General features: G+C 44.0%; 1 protein-coding gene across 1 annotated transcript in view; it reads right to left on the minus strand.

The window, feature by feature from the left end:
* Positions 1 to 470: 470 nt before the first annotated feature.
* PIGL (phosphatidylinositol glycan anchor biosynthesis class L) overlaps positions 471 to 25573 on the minus strand; it is a 99313-nt gene continuing 74210 nt past the window's right edge. Inside the window, exons 3-7 of the mRNA XM_069945117.1 lie at positions 22944 to 23034; positions 20325 to 20392; positions 6852 to 6883; positions 4565 to 4701; positions 471 to 854 (exon numbers count right to left, since the gene is read on the minus strand). Of these exons, the coding sequence (XP_069801218.1) occupies positions 729 to 854; positions 4565 to 4701; positions 6852 to 6883; positions 20325 to 20392; positions 22944 to 23034 (454 nt within the window). The 3' untranslated portion in view covers positions 471 to 728. The remainder of the gene's footprint in view (positions 855 to 4564; positions 4702 to 6851; positions 6884 to 20324; positions 20393 to 22943; positions 23035 to 25573) is intronic.

Below are 25573 nucleotides of genomic sequence, written 5' to 3' on the forward strand. Positions count from 1 at the left end.
ACCCGAACTTTCGGCATTTGATTAGCGGTGGCTGCTGAAGTTGGATAAAGCCCTAAGGCTATGTGGAAATCATGGATGTAGTCATTGGCTGTATCCATATTTTCCGGACAACCTTAGAGCTTTATCCAAGTTCAGCAGCCCCCGCTAATCAAATACCGAACGATCGGGTTCGGATCGACTCGAACCCAAACCCGGTTCGCTCATCTCTACAGAACATACAATTTTCCGCCTCCTAATACACATGAGAATGTGCCAGTTACCCCTATTCTACTTAATGCAGGGCAAAAGAGGGCTGTGATGAGATATGCAGCCTATCAATTTTTAAGAGGGACTGAACACTAGTTGGATCTGCTAGGGTCCCCACAAGACATGGTGAACACTGTCCAATTCTCATGTCTATCGGAGGCTTCACAGAGGTCAAGTTTATACCAAATAAACCAATTACTTATTGCTACTAATAAAGAACTCAGTTTCAGTTTTTTATAGTTATTTATTTAAAAATGAAGAGGTAAAAAAAACCCGCAGTCTTGTCAATGTCAGCCATGAACCTGTAGTCCAGGGATGGGGAACCTCTGTCCTTTGGCTGTCCAGGCATGATGGGAGTTGTAGTTTTGCAACAGCTGGCGGGCCAGAGGCCCAATAGTAAATAGCAGGTCATGTCACATCCTGGGTGCCAGAATGGACATGTAGTGTAACGCCCAGTGCTTTATGATGACCACGCGGAGCCCTCAGTTTTCCTTTTCTGCTTTCTTGTCTTGCAAAAAAGTCAACGTGTTGATCATCATGTAGCGCGAGAAGAACAGGTAGATGTGACGGAACCAAAGAAGTTGACTCTGATGGTGCCGCATGGCCTTCTGGAACATAACAAGACACAAGGTGAATAGATCATGGGAAATCCGGACAATAAAACCAAAACCAGATTAAGGGTGCGTTCACACCTACAGGATCTGCAGCAGATTTGATGCTGTGTTCAGTTATTTAAATGAAATCTGCTGCAGATCCTGTAGGTGTGAACGCACCATAAGGGTCCTATTGCATTTTTAACGATTTAACGATAAACAATCGCAAACAAGATTGTTTATCGTTACAATAAACAATCGCAAACGAGATTGTTTATCGTTAACCTGAAATCGTTCACCATATTACACAGAACAATAATCGTTAGTTACGATCGTTACTATGATCATTATTGCGATCGTTTCTATGATCGTTTATTCCTTCTGATCCCAGAAAAACAACAATGTGCAATTACACTGAGCGATTATTGAAAAAACGTGGAACTTGAGCGAACGAACGTGGAATTACAGCGAACGATTAACGATAATTTTAGGTTCAGATCTAAATAAACGATCAACGACATCCAAACAATTTTTCGATCGTTGCCTGCAATTACACCGAACGATTATCGTTTAAATTCAAACGATTTAACGGTTTTTCGCACGATAATCGTCCTGTGTAATAGGACCCATAGTGTGAACGTCTGTCATGGAGGAAGCTGCCCAGATCGTCCAAACTTTCTGTGATACTTACAATAACAGGTATCAGATGAAAGGAGGGATTATCCAATGGGATTCATCCCATCAGTGGGCGCCCAGACTACATCACAGCAGAGATTTATCAAAAACAGCCATGTGATTGAAGCTTTTTTCAGATTAAAGTAGACTTATGGGTCTAATATATATATATTTTAGACCCATTAATCTACTTTAATCTGAAAAGAGCTTCAATCACTTGGCTGTTGTAACTTGGTGTAAGAGCATTGCTTTAGTTTAAGAGCTCCCTGTACTGGGTGAGAGGGGGAGTGGAGGAGGAGCATGGTCTGCATAGCGGGGTCTACAGCGCTTCACTCTGACCCAGGAAGTCTCCCTCACCTTCCAGATCATAGCAGATCCACTTCAGGCTGGGGCTTACATCAGGGGACAGGACTGTGGAGGTAATCTCTCCATAGAGTGCTGCTATACTGAGCCCACATCTGTCCTGCTCATTCCTTCATGCCCCCTGCAGTCTCTGTCAGTCCTTGTGTTTCCCATCCATTCCTACTATAATGGGCCTGCACTCACACTCCGCTATACACACTGCTGCTATAATGTGCCTGCACTTACACTGCTGTATAGAGAAGTTTCTGTCATGATGAAGGTGTCCGTGTACACTGAAATGCATAGGATAACTTCTGGCTTGCACTAGGATCCATACTTAAAGGGGTAGTGCGGCGGTAAACAATTATTCACAGAATAACACACATTACAAAGTTATACAACTTTGTAATGTATGTTATGTTAGTGAATCGCCCCCTTCCCCGTGTCCCACCACCCCCGCACGTGTACCCGGAAGTGTGGTGCATTATACATACCTGATCCGTGTCGCGCCCATCTGCCATCTTGTGCCAAGACGTCATCTTTGGGAGGCCAGCCGAATCGCTGCCGCCGTCCCTGATGCCGGCCCCCCTCTGCAGCGTCATAACTGTGCTCAGTTGCGATTGGCTGAGCACAGTTATGCTCAGCCAATCGCGGCTGAGCATCTGATGACGCTGCAGAGGGGGGCCGGCACTAGGGACAGTCGGAGCGGTTCGGCCGTCCGTCCGAAGATGACGTCTTGGCACAAGATGGCAGACGGGCGCGACACGGATCTGGTATGTATAATACACCACACTTCCGGGTACACGTGCGGGGGTGGTGGGACACGGGGAAGGGGGCGATTCACTAACATAACATACATTACAAAGTTGTATAACTTTGTAATGTGTGTTATTCTGTGAATAATTTCTTAGCGCCGCACTACCCCTTTAAGGAGAGTGACGTCACTCAGGATCCCACTTTTTGCCACGGAAAACTGGACTGTGTGAACACAGTGAGTTGAGTGCATTATCAATGTTTCTGAATTTTTGTTTCATCTGTTCTACATGTTATTAAGAATTAAAAAAAAAAATCATTATTTTTGGGGTGTGGAACCAATTATCTGCATATTAGTGATTTCATATGGGAAAATCATGCTCGCAATCCAAGGCGTGTGTGTACGCTATGCTTGTATGCTGTGCCTCCAATGCGATGCTATGGGAGCTGTATACCACATCTGTCTCCTTTGGTGATGTCCATTATAGACAATGAATCTACATATACTTGCAGTTAGCAATTACTCTTACACGCTATAAAGAAACCAAGATTGGCCACATTGGTCTAATATAAAGCAACTGCATGTTCATTCCCAGCATTACCTCATGTCAGGCCCCGCACAAGATCCGGTAATAAATGATAATGTCATCAGCTCGGTGATCTCTCAGCACACAGTAGGGTATACAGAGAATACTCAGTATATACAGTATATGCACAGTATATACATCCACAGTGATGCAAGGCTGATCCCATGTTTTTCATTTGTAGGCCGACCATATCAACTCTACAACAGTAAATCTTCAGGGAGGAAACAATAGACCCGCTGAGGGATGGTAACACGCCGTCACCATCACCGCGCGGCTGATGTTGTCGTCTTATCGCAGTGAGAGGCTTTGTGCATTGCAGGGCTATTTCTGTGTCAGCATGTGAGTGTTACAATGGAAGTGTTCCTCATGAGAAAAGGTGGTGTAGACTTAAAGGGGTTTTCCACTCAAACATAACTTTTGATATGTTGCTGCCCATGGTGAGACTAATAATTCCTTCCCTACTTGTTGTTATCTATTCAGTCTCCTTCCCCCAGTTCTGAGCTGCCGCTTTATGCTGAAGACACAAAAATCTGTGTGTGAGCTTTTCTCTCCATCTCCCCCTCCCCCCACCCATCTGAGCAGGCTGTATCTGCAACATTGTAGCTTCTTTGTAATGCTTTAGATACAAAGAGCTTCAATACAAAGTCAGGCCATGCAGCTGTACATGGACCATAGTACTACTCCCTATGTTATCATGGGAAACATGGTCACTGCTTTCTCTGACGCCTGAACAGCCCAGGGCATGACATAAATCTAAGGTGTCATATAAGGCCCCTCATACGTTACAAATCCTGAATAACGTTACACTAAGCATCACAAGCTCTTGGTAATAACTTCCCCGCCATCAAGAAACCACGTCTATTATATATACATTCTAATAGTCAACATATGGGCACAATACATAGAAAAGTCTATATACACATTTTTGCTGTGAAACAATTCTACAGTCTTCCAGTACTTATCAACTGCTTTATGTCCTGCAGGGAGTGGTGTATTATTTACAGTTTGGAGAGCAGGAGGGGTTTTCTATGGGGATTTGCTGCAGCTCTGGACAGTTCCTGACATGGGCAGGGGTGGCAGTAGAGAGCACTGTGTCAGACTGCAGCGAATACACCACTTCCTGCAGGACATACAGCAGCTGATAAGTACTGAAAGACTGGAGATTTATTAATTGAAATAAACTAGAAATCTCTGGCACTTGCTGGGACCAGCTGACCTGAAAGATTTTTTTTTTTCTGAACTACCCCTTTAAAACCTGCCCTGAATATGTGCAACTCCCTGGAAGGTTCTCAGCCCTTGGATATAGACACAGAATGTTATCATCCATTAGAGATATTGAAGAAGATAGTGTAGAATTGTCAGTGTTACCTTTGCCTGTGTATACTGCCTTCCGGATGATATAAAGAGCACATCCCGGCGGCTGCAGAGCAGGCTCAGAGGCAGATCCAGAATGGAGAGATATTTCCTCACTACGTTCACCGATTCCAGCAGCAGCACACGACATCCTGTGCAGATCAATACAGAACACGGCTTCATGGGGGGGCGATAATCGGGCGGAAAATCGTTATATATATCGTTGTATATTTAAAGGGGTTGTTCACCCAAAAAATGTTTTCTTTTAAGTGAACTGGTGTCAGAAAGTGCAAGAGATTTGTAGTTTACTTATAGTAAAAAATGTCCAGTCTTCCAGTACTTATCAGCAGCTGCAGGAAGTGGTGTATTCTTTCCACTCTGGAGAGCAGGAGAGGTTTTCTATAGGGATTTGCTGCTGCTCTGCACAGTTCCTGACATGGATGGAGGTGGCAGCAAAGAGCACTGTGTCAGACTGGAAAGAATACACCACTTCCTGCAGGACATACAGCAGCTGATAAAAACTGGAAGACTAGATTTTTAAACAGAAGTAAACTAGAAATTTATATAACTCTCTGAAACCGGTTGATTTGAAAGAAAAAGATGTTAGTTGGAGTACCCCTTTAATGGTTCCATTTCTTGTGTTAATGAGTAGCAGGACTGTGGCACTGACCCGGCACGGACCCGCTCTTGGCACAGCAGGGCGCCTATTTGTTAGCGGGACTGTGACGTCAGCGGAGATAAAAGCTGCTTCATGCAGATATAATGACTGGAATCATCCAAGAGATGGAGCTCTTTCCATAGGAAATAAGTGCAGAGACTGGGAGGACCATTACTGCAGCGCTTAGTCCTGCTATGACATATGCTTTTAGTTTATGGGTAAGAAGAACAATGTATTCCTGAGGCTAATGGGAGCGAATACATTCTGGCAGAGCGTGTAGGCAGCTATGGGTTAAACAACGGACAGCCGCTCCTGGCGGTCAGTCCATGGGGGGACTATAGGAAATGATAGATCTCTCACACTTGGTGCCGTCTTGTATATTTCTCCAACAAACTGGAACTCTGACACTTTTATTAGCGCTGCCGTCATCCACATATCATCATAGGCTGCCAACATGATAATATTGCTGGTATTACAAGGTGGACCCTGACATCTTAGACATCAGTGATGTGGAGGAAGGGTAAGGGCATGTTCACACAGGGGATTTTTACCTTCCATTTAGGATGTGGTTTTAGAAAGTTATATAGATTTGTAATTTACTTCTATTTAAAAATCTCAGATCTTCCAGTACTTATCAGCTGCTGTATGTCCTGCAGGAAGTAGTGTATTCTTTCCAGTCTGACACAGTGCTCTCTGCTGCCACCTCTGTCCATGTCAGGAACTGTCCAGAGCAGGAGAGGTTGGGGGATTTGCTGCTGCTGTTTTGGACAGTTCCTGACATGGACAGAGGAGGCAGCAGAGAGCACTTTATCAGACTGGAAAGAATACACCACTTCCTGCAGGACATACAGCAGCTGATAAGTACAGGAAGACTGGAATTTTTTAAATAAATAAAATTACGTAAATTACAAATCGCTGGCACTTTCTGACACCAGTTGGTTTGAAAGAAAAAGATTTTCACTTGAGTACCCCGTGAAAGTCAATTGGTGTCCAAAAGGCTGGTTATGTGTACCAATGCTGAATGGATTCTGTAATGGAGGCCCTGACAGGAGCAGATGTGAACCAGTCCCAGACCTACTCTTACTACACTTAATCCATGTGGAATCCGCACAGAATCTGTGTTAATAAATGGACATGCAATTCCTGGCCTGTGATTGGCCAAGTGGCTTGTCAGCTGAGACAAGCTGCTGTGAGGCCGGAGCACGCGGGACCCGGGGGGGAAGCACAGAGGAAGAGGAGCCCTGCAACCTGGATAGGTAATGTATTCCTCTTTACATATCGTCAGAGTTGGCTGCGCAACGCTAATACACGTAGTGGTGCGCGGTCGGCGCCCAACGATTATAGGTCAGAACCTATATCAACAATCAGCCAATGACAACGATCATCAGCTGATCGTTGATTTTATTACACGGAACAATAATTGGACAGATAGGGCCGATTCGGCCGATTATCGTTCCGTGTAATAGTACCCTTAGTCTCAGGCTATGTTCACACTGAGGAATTAATGAGGAAAGTTCTCTGCTTGAAATTTCCTCTTCTTCAGCTATGGTGGAGTTTGAGCAGGAAGCTGGGAGTAGGGATTGTAGCCATACTGCGGCCTAACACACACATAGATACACAGCGCAGACAGCAGACATCCCCTACCTTTAGGTAACTTCCTGGAGATGTGGAGGGATCTATGGAAAAAGAGAGAAAGACACATTTATATGATATAAAGGAGGTAATGAAAGAAAACAAAACTAATGTACCATAAAGCCCCTGTCTGCATGGTGTACTCGCAATGGATTTCTGTTACTCCGTGTGTAATAAGGTTTAGCTTTCCAAGCATGATGGGAGTTGTAGTTTTGCACAGGCTGGGGAGTCAAGGTTCCCTATCCCTGCTGTAAGTTGACATAAAACGTGGTCAGTGATAAAGTATACACGGCTGGCATCTCTACCTCTCCACCCTGTTACCCTTTGCTTTGTCTGTAGCACTGCCATGATAATGGGGCTCAGTCTCCTATATTACACTGCCATGATAATGGGGCCCAGTCTCCTATATTACACTGCCATGATAATGGGGCCCAGTCTCCTATATTACACTGCCATGATAATGGGGCCCAGTCTCCTATATTACACTGCCATGATAATGGGGCCCAGTCTCCTGTATTACACTGCCATGATAATGGGGCTCAGTCTCCTATATTACACTGCCATGATAATGGGGCTCAGTCTCCTGTATTACACTGCCATGATAATGGGGCCCAGTCTCCTATATTACACTGCCATGATAATGGGGCCCAGTCTCCTATATTACACTGCCATGATAATGGGGCCCAGTCTCCTATATTACACTGCCATGATAATGGGGCCCAGTCTCCTATATTACACTGCCATGATAATGGGGCCCAGTCTCCTATATTACACTGCCATGATAATGGGGCCCAGTCTCCTATATTACACTGCCATGATAATGGGGCCCAGTCACCTATATTACACTGCCATGATAATGGAGCCCAGTCTCCTATATTACACTGCTATGATAATGGGGTCCAGTCTCCTATATTACACTGCCATGATAATGGAGCCCAGTCTCCTATATTACACTGCCATGATAATGGGGCCCAGTCTCCTATATTACACTGCCATGATAATGGGGCCCAGTCTCCTGTATTACACAGCCATGATAATGGGGCCCAGTCTCCTATATTACACTGCCATTATAATGGGGCTCAGTCTCATGTATTACACTGCCATGATAATGGGGCTCAGTCTCCTGTATTACACTGCCATGATAATGGAGCCCAGTCTCCTATATTACACTGCCATGATAATGGGGCTCAGTCTCCTATATTACACTGCCATGATAATGGGGCCCAGTCTCCTATATTACACTGCCATGATAATGGGGCTCAGTCTCATGTATTACACTGCCATGATAGTGGAGCCCAGTCTCCTGTATTACACTGCCATGATAATGGGGCCCAGTCTCCTGTATTACACTGCCATGATAATGGGGCCCAGTCTCCTATATTACACTGCCATGATAATGGGGCTCAGTCTCATGTATTACACTGCCATGATAGTGGAGCCCAGTCTCCTGTATTACACTGCCATGATAATGGAGCCCAGTCTCCTATATTACACTCCCATGATAATGGGGCACAGTCTCCTATATTACACTGCCATGATTATGGGGCCCAGTCTCCTATATTACACTGCCATGATAATGGAGCCCAGTCTCCTGTATTACACTGCCATTATAATGGGGCCCAGTCTCCTATATTACACTGCCATGATAATGGAGCCCAGTCTCCTGTATTACACTGCCATTATAATGGGGCCCAGTCTCCTATATTACACTGCCATTATAATGGGGCCCAGTCTCCTGTATTACACTGCCATGATAATGAGGCCCAGTCTCCTGTATTACACTGCCATGATAATGGGGCCCAGTCCTCTGTATTACACTGCCATGATAATGGGGCCCAGTCTCCTGTATTACACTGCCATGATAATGGGGCCCAGTCCTCTGTATTACACTGCCATGATAATGGGGCCCAGTCCTCTATATCACACTGCCATGATAATTTAGCCCAGTCTCCGATATTACACTGCCATGATAATGGAGCCCAGTCTCCTATATTACACTGCCATGATAATGGAGCCCAGTCTCCTATATTACACTGCCATGATAATGGGGCCCAGTCTCCTGTATTACACTGCCATGATAATGGGGCCCAGTCTTCTATATTACACTGCCATGATAATGGGGCCCAGTCTCCTATATTACACTGCCATGATAATGGGGCCCAGTCTCCTATATTACACTGCCATGATAATGGAGCCCAGTCTCCTATATTACACTGCCATGATAATGGAGCCCAGTCTCCTATATTACACTGCCATGATAATGGGGCCCAGTCTCCTATACTACACTGCCATGATAATGGGGCCCAGTCTCCTGTATTACACTGCCATGATAATGGAGCCCAGTCTCCTATATTACACTGCCATGATAATGGGGCCCAGTCTCCTATATTACACTGCCATGATAATGGGGCCCAGTCTCCTATATTACACTGCCATGATAATGGAGTCCAGTCTCCTGTATTACACTGCCATGATAATGGGGCCCAGTCTCCTGTATTACACTGCCATGATAATGGGGCCCAGTCTCCTGTATTACACTGCCATGATAATGGAGCCCAGTCTCCTATATTACACTGCCATGATAATGGGGCTCAGTCTCCTATATTACACTGTCATGATAATGGGGCCCAGTCTCCTATATTACACTGCCATGATAATGGAGCCCAGTCTCCTATATTACACTGCCATGATAATGGGGCTCAGTCTCCTATATTACACTGCCATGATAATGGGGCCCAGTCTCCTATATTACACTGCCATGATAATGGGGCTCAGACTCCTATATTACACTGCCATGATAATGGAGCCCAGTCTCCTATATTACACTGCCATGATAATGGGGCCCAGTCTCCTATATTACACTGCCATGATAATGGGGCCCAGTCTCCTATATTACACTGCCATGCTAATGGAGCCCAGTCTCTTATATTACACTGCCATGATAATGGGGCCCAGTCTCCTGTATTACACTGCCATGATAATGGGGCTCAGTCTCCTATATTACACTGCCATGATAATGGGGCCCAGTCTCCTATATTACACTGCCATGATAATGGGGCCCAGTCTCCTATATTACACTGCCATTATAATGGGGCCCAGTCTCCTATATTACACTGCCATGATAATGGGGCTCAGTCTCCTATATTACACTGCCATGATAATGGAGCCCAGTCTCCTATATTACACTGCCATGATAATGGGGCCCAGTCTCCTATATTACACTGCCATGATAATGGGGCCCAGTCTCCTGTATTACACTGCCATGCTAATGGAGCCCAGTCTCCTGTATTACACTGCCATGATAATGGGGCTCAGTCTCCTATATTACACTGCCATGATAATGGGGCCCAGTCTCCTATATTACACTGCCATGCTAATGGAGCCCAGTCTCCTATATTACACTGCCATGATAATGGAGCCCAGTCTCCTATATTACACTGCCATGATAATGGGGCCCAGTCTCCTATATTACACTGCCATGATAATGGAGCCCAGTCTCCTATATTACACTGCCATGATAATGGAGCCCAGTCTCCTATATTACACTGCCATGATAATGGGGCCCAGTCTCCTATATTACACTGCCATGATAATGGGGCCCAGTCTCCTATATTACACTGCCATGATAATGGGGCCCAGTCTCCTATATTACACTGCCATGATAATGGGGCCCAGTCTCCTGTATTACACTGCCATGATAATGGGGCTCAGTCTCCTATATTACACTGCCATGATAATGGGGCTCAGTCTCCTATATTACACTGCCATGATAATGGGGCCCAGTCTCCTGTATTACACTGCCATGATAATGGGGCTCAGTCTCCTATATTACACTGCCATGATAATGGGGCTCAGTCTCCTATATTACACTGCCATGATAATGGGGCCCAGTCCTCTGCATTATCCTACGTACGGTCTGGGTGGTCACATTTTCACCAGAGACATCCAGAGCTGTTACATGAACGCCTGCATTGATAAGATAGGCAGGATACTGTCAGGTGTTCAGGGGTGAGATAGGGAGAAGTCAGTCATGGGAGAAATCAGCTTTACCTCCAGAGCAACGCTCCTCCCTAATAATAACTGCAGGGGGCAATACACTCATTATGACTATTTTATTACAACAGCAAATGACTTTACAGCCTCACGCTTCCTCTATAGGTGACATTTTTATAGTATGATTGGAATAACGTTAATCTACTTTCTTCAATAACCTGTGTTTGTTCATTGCTAGATATGTCCTGGATTGTTCCTCTTCTCATCTATTTTATAGTAAAGGGAATCTAGCACCACCAGTCTCCATACTGACCTTTTAGTATGTTCTGCAACGCAGATTGCAACTATTGGTATAAAACTCCATTGTCTGCACAGCCTGTCATACATACTGAGAAGGAGCTGCACACAATGGCAGTAGTAGAGCTGCACCGGGGCTTGGAACCCTTTAAATGGAATATGTCACCTAGATTTTCTCTTACTGATTAGAGCCAGGAAACAAAATGTATTCTTTTTCTCTGTTTCTATTTTCAGACTGATAAATATGATAAATATGTTCTATTTTTGATAAAATAGAACGGGTCCAAAGACGGGCTACAAAAATGGTGGAGGGTGTGAGGCATAAACCATATCAGGAAAGACTTAAGGATTTGAATCTGTATAGTCTGGAGGAAAGACGGGAAAGGGGGGACATGATTGAAACCTAAGTATGTTAAAGGACTAAATAAGGTTCAGGAGGGAAGTGTTTTTAGTAAATAACTGAGCTCAAGAACAAGAGGATACAGTGAGAGGTTAGTTGGGGGAAAGATCAGAAGCAATGTAAGAAAATATTATTTTACAGAAAGAGTAGTAGATACCTGGAACAAACTTCCAGCAGAGGTGGTTGGTAAATCTACAATAACAGAATTTGAACACGCCTGGGATAGACATATATCTATCCTAAGATAATAAGAAAGAAAATACTAAAAGGGCAGACTAGATGGACCCAGTGGTCTTTTTCTGCCGACAATCTTCTATGTTTCTAGACTGTAATTTTTTTTATTTCCCTTTTTGTACATTGTTATGGGGGCGGCCATATTGCCTGGGCTGTTCTTAACAGCATTTAGTGACATGCTTTACAGCAAGATTCATGGACATATACGACAACAGACAGACTCTGTCCCCTAGAGGTGAATGTGAACCATTACTGAGCGCGCTCTGTGACCTGTGATGAGGTAATTCCACAGGGAGCTTCTATTGTCTCCTCTATCTACTGGTGTCACATGACGCTGCAATGCTGTACAGATCACTTTACAGCAGCCTCCTCTTATCACTACAGAAACAACAGGAAGTCTCAGCTTAGTTTTAGCCCCAGTAGTGAGAATGAAAACTGCAAGATCTCCGGATTATTTTATAATATAAAGAGAAAAAATGGGAAATTGGAAAAGATGTCACCAAAATTTCTTAAAAAATATGTTTCACATAAAAACATTATTTATACAATAAGTCATTTCCTGATGACACATTTCCTTTAAATATTGTAAAGTAAAATGAATTTTATAAAATTATCAAGCTCTTTAAAACATATGTTGCCTCCTTTGTACAAACATCTTAAACATCTTATCCCTACCTCTCCATGCTCCCCCATGTCCTCCTGTCCCGGGTGTCCCATTGACTGCAGCGCCGCAGGATGAACTCTTCTTGGCAGTGAGAGCACGCTCAGCCAATCACTGGCAGTAGTGCTGTCCTGTCTCAGTCAGTGATTGGCTGAGCAAGATGTTACTGCTGAGACGAGTCCATCTGCAGTCAGTGGGGGACCCGGAGATGGTGCAGGAGGACACTGGGGGTGTGTGCAGAGGTAGGAATAAGATATTTATTATTATTTATATATATGTTTTATATAAGGACAGCAACATATGTAAAAAATGTTGCCAGAGTACCCCTTTAAATTTATACAGTGGGAATGGTGTAATGCTTCAGTTCCCCTGCAGGGGCAGTATGGAGACACAAGTCGGTGGGACCCCCAATCCTTCTATAAGGCAAACAACTTATTCTGTACAATATATTCATCTGCAGTCCTGCTTTTGCCTATAAATCTCCAGTTTTTGGTCACCAGTATGGAGCCTATGGCCTATAGTGCTGGAAAGTGAATAAATGGTCATATTAGCAATCATTTCTTCCCTTGTAGGATCTTGACATGGCTTGTGATTCCAGTCAGGCAAAGTCTTCTGAGCGTCAACGCCTTCCTAATATCTGACTATGGGACCCGGGCCAAGTGGAAGAAAGGTTACACTTTTCAGAAACCCGACTAAGGAGTATTACAGTGCACATGATCAGGAGGCCGTGGGCCAAAATGTAATTTTCACTGATCCATCGAGTGGTGTTGTAAAACCGCATCAGGGGAAAGCGCAGCGGGGACGCATCTCATAGGGAGCAAAACCAGGTGACTAAAATTTTGTTTACCAGGGTCGACCCTTGTTACAACACATCACAAGGTTGTATGTAAGAACCCGAATGCTATTCTCCTGCATATTAGGAGAACAGCCAAAAAGAATGATGTAAGTGATACACCCATCTGTTCAGCATTTCTGTCACTATTTTGCTCTGACCTTATTTTAAACGGAACAAACCTAGAGGCAGATTGCCCTTAAAGGGAACCTGTCACCCCCACATATCGGGGGAAAAGGCCGCCTGACCCCCCGCTAGAGCCCCGGATACTTACTCCATCTCGCCAAGTCCCGCTCTTGGAGCCGATCCCGGGACAGAGATATCCTTGTCGGAAGCCCGATGCGTGTTCTGCAGAGATGAGTCTGACGCCCATAGAGAATGACAGCTCCAGATGGGGTAAGTATTCCCCATAGCGGCCTTCACCCCAGCACAGGGGGTGACAGATTCCCTTTAAAGAAGCAGTTCACACATTTTTTTTTTATTTGCCCCCCTGCTAGACTTTGGCGCGTATACTCACCACAGGTGATCGGTGTCCCGCAGTGCGGCTTAGTTCCGGTCCACGTCATCCGCTGCTGTGACCCCTCTTCGGTCTCCTGTGATTGAACACAGGAAGTCACACGTTCCCATAGAGAATGCATTGTAAAGCGTGACTTCCGACGTTCAATCACAGGAAACAGAAGAGGGGTCACAGCAGCAGATGACAGAAGCGTGTGCCAGATTTGCACGACACCACGGGACCACAACGGAGCCGCACTGCAGAACACTGATCACCTGTGGTGAGAATAGCGGGGGAGCCAGTTTTTTGTGAAATACTTCTTTAAGGTGGTACTCCAGCAAAAAGCTTTTTCCCACTAATTGAAACACATTACAAAGTTATATAACTCAGTAATATGCTTCAATCACCTATATGCCCCCCTTCCCTACCTCCTCCCCTTCAATCCCCCCACTAGGAAGTGAAGTAAACTCATTCTTACCTAATGACTTTTTACCCCAGGTTGCTCTGTGGCAGCCATTTTGTGACAATGACATCATCAAGAGGGAGGCGGGTCTATGTCCTGTTAGGCCAGCCTCTCTTTGTCAGATGACTTAGGTTGCTCAGTTCTGATTGGCTGACCAAGCTGTAAACCATCTAAGGGTAGCTTCATACACACCGTATCGCAGCGGATTTGATCTAAATAACTGAACACAGCATCAAATCTGCACCATCAAATCTGCTGCGGATATGCTGCAGATCCGGTGTGTGTGAAGGCACCCTAACAGTTTTACAGTTAGAGTCAGTTAGACATCACAGGAGACAAAGCGCATCATGGGAAAGCCCAAACCAGGAAGCTGTACCTAAGCAGATGATGTCATTGTCACAAAATGGCTGCCACAGAACAGCCTGGGGTCAACGGTCATTAGGTAAGAATGAGTTTACTTCACTTCCTGGTGGGGGATTGAGGGGGGGGAAAAGATAGGGAAGGGGGGCTGATAGGTGATTGAAGCATATTACAAAGTTATATAACTTTGTAATGTGTTTCAATTACTGGGAAAAAGATTTTTGCCGGAGTACCCCTTTAAGTAAATCTGGGCCAATGCCTCCACATGATTACAATACTGCGAATACCAGATTAATAGTGTCCAGTCTGGATCTTTTGGAACGCTACGATGACTCTTGGGTAACATTACTCATTTGGGGGAAAATATAGACATATTTCTTGCAGGACTTATAAAAGAATAGTGGAATTCTGGTGCATCTGGATCGGTTTTGTGTCTTCAGCTGTAAAACTTCACAAGAACATCAAATAAGAGTCTTTTCCAGCTGAGGGAACATTCAGACCTGTCTGAAACAATTTTGTACAATTACATTTACAATGGAAGCATCATAAAGTAGTTACATCTCAGGAACAATCACCAAGCATTGTTTGCTGAAATCAACATGAAAAGAACGTACAAAGGAACATCGTGTTTGTGAACACAGCATTAACAATGGAGGACATGAAGGTTGACCTGCACACTCCTAGGGGTTGTCCTGGCCTCCTGCTTGGTACATTGTATGTGATGACCACTTTGCTGGCGCTGAGTGTTCAAAATGAAGTATAACCGAGATCATAGGATGTAAATCATTCAAACTAAATGTCTATTGTATTTTCACATTTAACTTCAAGGGGCATACGAGTTCCTACTTTGCGGCTGAATCTTGAACGAAAACTTGAGGTTGTATTCTCTGGACGTTGCCTTCTTATTAGGTCCACAGGTCAATACGCTGCCCTGAAGACCCATCTCTTCAGGTGTGCTTATAACATTTCGTAATCTCATCTCCCTTTGCTATCCCTTCTCCATCCTCGCTATAACTTCTTTGGTGCTAGTTACACTGTCCTTGTTATCTGAGCTCAGAAAATGGCTTGTGATTGGCCTGCTCAGTCACCTATAGGCACTTAGAGATTCTATGTACAATGGCTGGAACACTGACAAATAAAGCACTTGTTGCCTCTCGTGTTACTCCCAGTCATCCTAGTCTGTAAGCTCTTGAGAGCAGGTCTCTAATGCGGTATTTTAATTTATTCTTTGTATAATTTAATATATAACCTGTAATGTATTTATATATTTAAATAAGCGCTGCGGAATCTGTTGGCGCTACACAAATAAATATTATTATTATTATAATGTGCATCAATCCCAATGGTCGGCACTTGTTTATAAAGCCCTTACAGACTCGGTCAGGTGCAGAAGGGGTTCACCAAAGATTTGGTGTACTTCTTTACAATCCGCATTCATGCAGCCTAGGATGGGCGTTTGCTCACTGGTCAGGTATTCCGTAGCCAGATGCTCATTTGGCTGATAAATTATTGTGTTTCTCTGTTTAAATATTTAGAGCTTACGCTATGTTCAGACAATGTGATAATTTTGTTGAAGAGCCACTGTCGTGGTTTCTTTTTTTTAATTTTTTTTTCAGAAATCAATAGTCCAGGCGATTTTAAGAAACTTTGTAATTGGGTTTATTAGGCAAATATGCCATTATCTGCATTCAAAAAGACTTTTCCCAGGTCCCCCCCCCCCTCCTCTCTCTCATTCACTGCTAATTATAAAGAAATCCCGACTCTTTTACATAAGTCAGGCCCTGTGTAACCTATGGAGAGGGGAGAGGATGGAGATTACTTGCCAGCAGAGAACAGAGGATTACACAGTGGGAGCTGTGTGAAAGCCGGTATTCAGAGGTTAGAGGTCTGTGCTGAGAGGAGATAGCCCAGTGATGTAGCTGTAAATTGACTCTTTGTTGTCCTGTTTTGGTGCCTCATCTCCCTCCACCCCTCCCCTCTCCATAGAAAACAATGAAGACAGGGGGGCGAGCTTCAAACTGCTTTTTCATGATAAAAATGCATTTTCTTATAATCGCCTGTACTATTGATTTCTGCAAACAAAATGTAAACGACAGGGACACTTTAACAACGGATGTTAATTTTACTGAAAAGAACGTCTGTTGGTAATTAAATCAATACATTTGCATTGATTTCAATGCAACAACGGCCATAGTGTATACACACAGTACAAACTATATGAACAGTGTCTATTTTCTATGGCTGCAGCTCGGTGAACAGTGGCCGTAAAAGATAGCTGTGCACACAATGTAAAGTACAGCTACCCGACATACTTTACATTCTGTGCAATGCTTAGTTGGATTGCAGGCACACCCAAATTTGCCTCCAATCCAAAAAGAAATAAAATAATGTTTATCTGGCCAATACTGCAGTATGTGGAATGACCTTTTCAAAGGTCAAAAAGTGCGCTCAGTAATGTTTCACATTCGTCCCAAGGGGACAGACTCTGTATATTGTTGTCTATGTCCATGAGCCTGACAGCGTATTCAGTAGTTAGCTGTTGGCCATGCATCGCTATTACACGTAGCGATGATTTTGGTGTTAGATGATTTGACATGATCAGCCGATAATTGTTGTCATTGGCTGATCGTTGTCTCTATTACACGGAGCGATAATCAGCCGAATCGTCCTGTGTAATAGGGGCTTCAGTGATGCTTTATATTCATCTCTAGGGGACTGAGTCTGTCTATTGTTGTCTATGTCCATGAGGCTTGCTGTAAAGCATGTCACTAAATGCTGTTAAAAACAGTCCAGGCAAAATGGCAACCTCATAACAATGTACAAATAGTGAAATAAAAAAAATTTGTGACCCCCTTCTCACAAGAAGGAGGCAGACAAAGGGGAGAAGGGAAGAAAAACAATAACTTTCAGAAACGGGAAGAGGCAAGGAGAGTAGGAAACATCCGAAAGGAGAGTGACATGATGACTATAGTACTGGGAGAGTAACAAAAAGCCATTAGAACAGCAGCAGCCCTGTAAACACCGGGGCGGTCATGGACACTTGTCAGTGCAAGAACTATAGAGGAACACAAAGTTATTCAAAGACGAGGAGGGGAGGAGGGCCGGCTGCAAGACAGAAGGGGGAGACCAGAACAAAATAATAATAATGAGACCAAACAACACATGGCAGGAGACGTTACCTAATATAAGACGTCTTATCCTGGCAGCTCGACAATATGACCCCCAAGGCGAAGACTCTCTAAGTTGCCTGACTCATAGGGTTAAAGGTACCTAGGAAATGGAGTTTCACAGCATTGAGGTCGCCCAGTACACAGCAATCTGCTGCGGTGACGAAGGGGTTAAGTCTAGCTGTAACGCAAACACCTTGACTTTATACATTTGGATGGTTGGGGGGGGAGGGGGGGGGGGGGGAGTAAATCAGAGCCCTGGACGCGCACTGAAAGCCTGGTATCCAAGGCCCGAGAAAGCAGCTGCCACAGTATCCGCGATACCCATCTGCCGACGGGTTAATGAATGGCCTCTTACATAACGGTTACCATGGAAACCGGCGGAGTCGCTTTCACAAATGTGGGAGGGGGGGGGGCTCAAAACTCAGAGCATTAAGATGCACAAATGAAAACGCTCATAGAGAGTCAGGAAAGTCAGGAAACACAACGTCCAACACGCATCCCGACCTGCTTTTTATTATGAAGAGATGGTGAAGCCCCATCGCCTTACTGGTCAATAACCAAATAATAGTATCTGTCCATCCTAGTATAAAGGGGGCATATAACAATTCTTTTATTGCAGAATGATACCACTGCACATATGCAGAACCCTGGCAATGACTGAGGATTTATACAACCGGGGCATTTTGTAAGCAATAGGTACTGCATAAAACGGACCAAAAACGTCAAAATTTTAGGCACCATGGAGTCTTAGTGGTTCGCCCTGTTGCCTTACAGCAGTTGCATGAACTGTTATGATGGGGGTCGTAGTTCTAGGGATAATCTCACCAGTCCAGGATCCTGCTCTTCTCTGGGTGTTCTGGGCTCCTTTGCTCAGGTCTGGCAGCTGTGTATGGGGGCGGAGCTAATCGCTCTGCTCCTCATTATACAGAGAAGTGCGGAGGGGCAGGAGAGGGAGCACAGGGCTCCCTGTCTCCTGACAGAAATCAGCTATTTAGTTTTATCAGCGATAGCTGATATAACTAGATAAGTGATTGGCTGAGCGGCCTGTCAGCTGAGACAGGCCGCTCTGAAGCTGGAGCGCCCGGGACCCAGGAAGAAAACCGCAAGAGGAGCCCTGCAGCCTGGACAGGTAGTGTATAAGTCAAGCAAGGGCTGCAAGGACATCGGTAACAATGTCCATGCAGCCCTTGTTAAACAATAATCGGGCCGTGGAATAGGCCCAGTAAACGAGCACCGATCTAGCAGATCGGTGCTCGTTTACAGTTATTATCGGGCCTTCATGTGTAATACCACCCTTACTGCAGGTCTGTCAAACCGGCTGCCATTATCACAGCTGATTGTGGATGTGGTAAGGAGGCCCAGCGGGCCCCCCTAGTGCCCCTCTCTGATATTCCTATTGTTTGTAAAATGTAAAGAACAATGCGATGTAAACAATGAAACAAGGCAATGTAAACAATAGCACAATCTATAGAAAATATAACAGGCAGCACTGAAAGTTGATGTGTGGATCATTACAGAAAGAAACTGAATCTACAAATATACAATTGTCGGTCGTAGGCAGAACAACATAGGGGCCAGTAGGAGCAGGTAGGATGTACTGATCAGGAAGGTCGGGTCGAGGTCTGGATGTTCAGACCAATCAAAAGAATGAGCCGGGATCAGTGCAGGAAATGGGCTCCATAGACTCTCTACAGAATCCCCCTCTCGGTGCGAGCAGAAAGACAGGTGGAGAAGTGCTCGGCCACGTGCTGTGGAGGTCTCAGCACCGAATCAATAGTATTAAAGGAGAAGTTTTTTCTAAATAAAACTGACAGTAACACTTGAAAGGGGCATTTCACTCACACCTAACTTTTGATATGTTGCTGCCCATGGTGAGACTAACAATTCCTTCCATACTTGTTATTATCTATTCAGTCTCCTTCCCCCAGTTCTGAGCTGCTGCTTTCTGCTGAAGACACAAAAATATGTGTGTGAGCCTTTTTCTCTGCCTCCCCCTCCTCCACCCTCCCTTCTGAGACGGCTGATGTAAACAAGTCCCTGGCAGGCTGTATCTGCAACATTGTAGCTTCTTTGTAATGTTGGGAGGGTTATTCAAGTTGCTGATAAATTCACTGTGATTAACCCTCCCAGCATTACAAAGAAGCTACAATGTTGCAGATAAAGCCTGCCAGGGACTTGTTAACATCAGACATCTCAGAAGGGAGGGGGGAGAAGGGTCAGACAGAGAGAAAAGCTCACATACAGATTTTTGTGTTTTCAGCAGTAAGCAGCAGCTGAGAACTGGGAGAAGGAAACTGAATAGATAATAATAAGTATGGAAAGAATAATTATTCTCACCATGGGCAGCAACATATCATAAGTTATGTATGAGTGGAATACCCCTTTAAGACCACTTAAAAGTGTAATACTGGCATATTTCCCAGCCTGATGGCCTGGTATCACAGGAATCTATCGGTCCAGGTGGTGAGACCAGCAGTCAGGACAGGATGTTTGTGTCAAGCAGAGTTCAGTGAGACGATAGGATCAGGCATTAAACTTGTGTACGGTACAAATATGTATGATGGGGAGAAGCGCACTACCTTACTGCACGGTACAAGGAGATATGGTTGGGATGTCCGCTCACACCTCCCTCATCGAATGTGATCACCTGAAAATACATAAGAGAAAAAGGGTAAAAAAGATCCACACTGTGGACAGTCTGCAGCATATCTGCCCTATGTGAACACATCCTAAAATCAATGGTGAGCTAGAAAGTTGTACAAGCCATTAGCCCTTTAGGCTGGGTTCACAAGGGTTTACGTCTATTTAAAAACCTTAAGTTTTTCAGTACTTATCAGCTGCTCTATGCGCTGCAGGAAGTGGTGTATTCTTTCCAGTCTGACACAGTGCTCTCTGCTGCCACCTCTGTCCATGTCAGGAACTGTCCAGAGCAGGAGATGTTTTCTATGGGGATTTGCTGCTGCTCTGGACAGTTCCTGACATGGACAGAGGTGGAAGCAGAAAGCACTGTATCAGACTTGAAAGAATACACCACTTCCTGCAGGGCATACAGCAGCTGATAAGTATGGGAAGGCTTGAGATTTTTAAATAGAAGTAAATTACAAATCTATATAACTTTCTGACACCAGTTGATTTGAAAGAAAAAGATTTTTGTCGGAATACCCCTTTAAGTGAACTGGACAACGTAGCAGTACTGATTGTGCAGCAATCTCATCCATTGTTCTCCTGTACTGTTCTTTGCACAGCAGAGCAGCAATCTCATCCATTGTTCTCCTGTACTATTCTTTGCACAGCAGATCAGCAATCTCATCCCACGTGATCCAGTCTGTGGACCCAGCTGCAATGTCCTGCTTCTTCGCAGAGACCAGATACCCTGTATATTTCCTTAGGAGAGGGCAGCGCTTCTTTAAATCAACATTAAATCTAGTATACAAACGTGAATTCCCTACGGATGGACTCTTTGTTGCATTTGGAATATGAGCACAGTAAAATACCAGTAAATTACAGATCTGATTTTGACTTCTGACCTACCTCACTTCTACCACTAGGGGGCTCATGATCCACACAAACTGGAAGAGGAGAGAATTCATGTCTGCTCTATGGATGGGGGTGGGGAGGGACCTAGAGATTAGTGATATCTCAATGATACTGATCGTCCATTGATACAGGCCGTATTCAGAAAGTCCTTTATAGAGAGTGCTTACTATTGGCTGCTACGTCTCGGTGTAACAATCACACCTGTAAGAATAGCAGTGTGACATATAAATAATTCATGCTGGGTGTGGGTGATAATAGCATTTATAGCTTATATATGTAACTGGAGAGAGACAAAAGGTCCAACCAGTTTATTCTGTTAGGGATTCTCAATGTTATGTTTATATAGATCAGAGGTAGAGAACCTTGGCTTTCCAGCTGTTGCAAAACTACAACTCCCATCATGCCTGGACAGCCAAAGCTTTAGCTTTGGCTGTCCAGGCATGATGGGAGTTGTAGTTTTGCAACAGCTGGAAAGCCAAGGTTCTCTACCTCTGATCTAGAGGAAGCCAATGGAAACATCCGGCTAGTGATCTGTCCGTACGGCCGTCAGATGTTCCTACCAGACCAACAAATCCTGCACCAATGGCTAGAATCTAATTGACTTATGTAACTGGCTTGATGGGGTTCTCTAGCTTTGGATGACTGTTCCTTGGCACTCCTATTATTCCTAGAATAAAGAATACTGGTGATTATACATAATCTGGCTCCTCTGGTTTCCTTCCATACACAGAAGAGTCATAGTACAGTGCCACATAACAAACCTTATAAAGGGGCTAAAAGGGTTGCTCACATAAAAAAAAACAATTCTTTCAAATCAACTGGTGTCAGAAAGAGCCAGAGATTTGTAATTTACTTTTATTAAAAAATATCCAGTCTTCCAGTACTTATCAGCTGCTGTGTGTCCTGCAGGAAGTGGTGTATTCTCTCCAGTCTGACACCGTGCTCTCTGCTGCCACCTCTGTCCGTGTCAGGAACTTTCCAGAGCAGCAGAAAATCCCCATAGAAAACCTCTCCTGCTCTCCAGACTGGAAAGAATACACCACTTCCTGCACGACATACAGAAGCTGAAAAGTACTAGAAGACCAGATTTTATTTTATGAAAGTAAATTACAAATCTCTGGAACTTTCTGGCACCAGTTGATCTGAAAGAAAAAATTTGGGGGTGAACAATCCCTTTAAATAGATATACAAGTATCAGCAATCTACCGCATAGGTGATCAATGCTAGACTGGTGACGGTCTGTGGAGATTATAAGATATAATCAGTGTTCTATTGGGGTAAATGGGTCTTATTTTGACTGGTTTATACGAGTTCTTTTCTGGTATACTAGAAAGGGGTGCATGGGAGGGATAGAAATCGTGATGAAGACAGCAAGGACTAGGCAGCTGGGGAGGAATCAGGGACTAACAAGCACACCTCAGCTAATCTACCATTTAGCATCTATCTATCCAAGGTTTGTGGACTGACTATCCCTTTAAAGGGAATCGATCCCCAACCTTGTGTCTAATAAGTTCTCTATTAAGTTCCAGCCTGACTGCAGGTTTGGGACCCGAACCTACAATGTGACCCATCACCACGATACAGTCTGTGTGACTAGACGCGCTCTCTTGGAGGTAGGAGAGATGGCTTGTAAGGATGGCTAGATAATAGAATACACTCACCAGATCAATGTTCTTCTCTTGTATATGGTCCAGTACAAGGGAAGAGAGGAGACGTTCATCCCACTTCACTGTAGGACTGTCAGGAAGTTCTCTGCAAAAGCATGAAAGCGGATAAGTAGCAATAAGATAATCAGACCTATAGGGGCAGAGTTACTATAGACTGACATAGTACCAGCTGGTGCAAACAATATATTCAGATTTACAGACCTCCTAGTAAGTGTTGACTCTATGGCTATCCACGGCATTAAGCCCTGCCCACTGGAAGCCACACCCCTTTACATTAAGCCCTGCCCTTTACATTAAGCCCTGCCCACTTGAAGCAACGCCCTTTACATTAACCCTGCCCACTGGATGTTTGTAGGTCACACCCCTTTACATTAGGCCTTGCCCACTAGAAGCTACACCCTTTACATTAACCCTGCCCACTGGAGGGTTGTAGGTCACAGCCCTTTACATGAAGCCTTGCCAACTAGAAGCTACGCCCTTTAAATTAAGCCCTGCCCACTGGACAGCATTAGGTCAAACCCCTTTACATTAAGCCTTGCCCACTAGATGCCACGCCCTTTACATTAAGCCCTGCCCACTGGACAGCTTTAGTCACACCCATTTACATAAAACCCTGCCCCTGGATAGCTATAAGCCACACCCCTTTATATTACACCCTGCCCACTTGGCCTCTGAAAGCCGTACCTCTTTATATTACCTCCCACCTACTTTCTAAAAAAAAATAGGAAAGAATACAGAATAAGGTAAAAAGAAGCAATTTTTGTTGGACCGATGAAAATTGGTCACCAGACTTCTTAATTTTTATATGGATATTATAACTATAGGCTTAGAAGATACCACCATATCTGTGTATTATAAAGCACAACCACCTAAGTGAAACTGGGGGGGGGAGTGAAGCTGCATCTGATTATAACTTTCCCCTACAGGAGGAACATGGTATTACACGCTGGCCAGTTAAGTGAATAGCTAAAGCAGAGATAGTATGCGGACATGAAACAGACACTACGCAGCTTTACAATTCTACATGTCTGACGGGAGTAATTTAATATTCAGAGGGATAAATGTTCACATGCAAATCTGACAATGAACACAATAGATTTCTCTCACTGCCTTAAAGTGTAGCTGCCAATTAAATGTCATTTTTCAAAAATTAGTAAGTATCAATAGTACAAGTGATTATAAGAAATTCTGCAATAGGTAGTATTTAGCAAAAGCGTTTCCTTCTGTACTCAAATAGCTGTTTTCCTACCTCCTCCCCCCCTTACTTCAAAAGAAGCAGGATTTCTGTGTCCATTATGGTCTATGGAGGGGGGAGGGGCTGAGGGGGGTGAGTAAGCAGGGAGAGGAGAAAAGGCAGCCCTGCACAGCACTACATCCTGCAATCTTCTCTCACCAAGCTGCCAGACCTGCACTGACATTTCTGACTTTTATGTGCTCAGACAGTCTCCATTCTGCAGGGCTTTTTTGAGTACAGCCTAATAAAACCACAGTTTCTGAAATCACTTTTTAAATTACATTTACACCTTAAGGCCCTTTTACACGGGTTGATTATCTGCATAGAACGTTTCTTTGGCCGATAATGTTGATAAGCCGCTATGGCTGCTATGGTGGTAGTTACGCCCCCTGACAGGAACAAATCTGCAAAGTATTTCTCCTGTGGAAAGTCAAGTGCTTGCTCTGTGGCGCCACCTACTGGAGGGAGCATGGATTTAGGAACCACACTGCGAGTTATTGGCTGCATGGATAATGCAGATGAGATTTGTTACTGTTCTCTTTCTCTTGTCTCTATTCTGCAGTAATTTGTACAGCTCAGATCTGCAGCACTTCCAATCTATATGAAATTACCATTTCTACAAGAAAAATAAAGTTATATACCTTTCACACAGGAACGATACATCAGACAGGTAAGTGATGGTGAGGACAGCGTGACGCACGCCAATAACGCTTACACACTACTAGGGCTGTGTTTTTCTGTTCCAAACCTTAGACCCCCCCAGTAGAAAATAACAGAAATTACAATCATAAAAAAGTATTCAAGGCCAAAAGAGCGAAAAATATGGAAAAATCCATTTATGTCTGATGCGGAGGCCTGTGGAGTGCCACCTGCGGACGTCACTGCACTTATTCACAGAGAAAAGAGGTCAGCTCTGGGTTACAGTAGGCACTCCGCTCACAGCTCCCATTCACTTCTAGGATAACACAGACTGAAAGAAGTTTAACATTTCTAAAAAAAACAAAAAAAAAAACATAGTAGAAATAGTAAACAAATCTACGACTGAGATCACTGCAAAGCTACAGAATATCCATTCCCTATCTATCTATCTATCTATCTATCTATTATCTATCTCCTATCTATCTATCTATCTATCTATCATCTATCTATTATCTATCTATCTATCTCCTATCTATCTATCTATCTATCTATCTGCCTATCTATCTATCTCCTATCTATCTATCTATCTATTTATCTATCTATCTATTAATCTATCTATCTATCTATCTATCTATCTATCTATCTATCTATCTATCTATCTATCTCCTATCTATCTATCTATCTATCTATCCCCTATCTATCTATCTCCTATTTATCTATCTATCTATCTATCTATCTATCTCCTATCTAC

Source organism: Dendropsophus ebraccatus, chromosome 11 (assembly GCF_027789765.1).
Source record: "Dendropsophus ebraccatus isolate aDenEbr1 chromosome 11, aDenEbr1.pat, whole genome shotgun sequence".
Taxonomy (NCBI): Eukaryota; Metazoa; Chordata; class Amphibia; order Anura; family Hylidae; genus Dendropsophus; species Dendropsophus ebraccatus.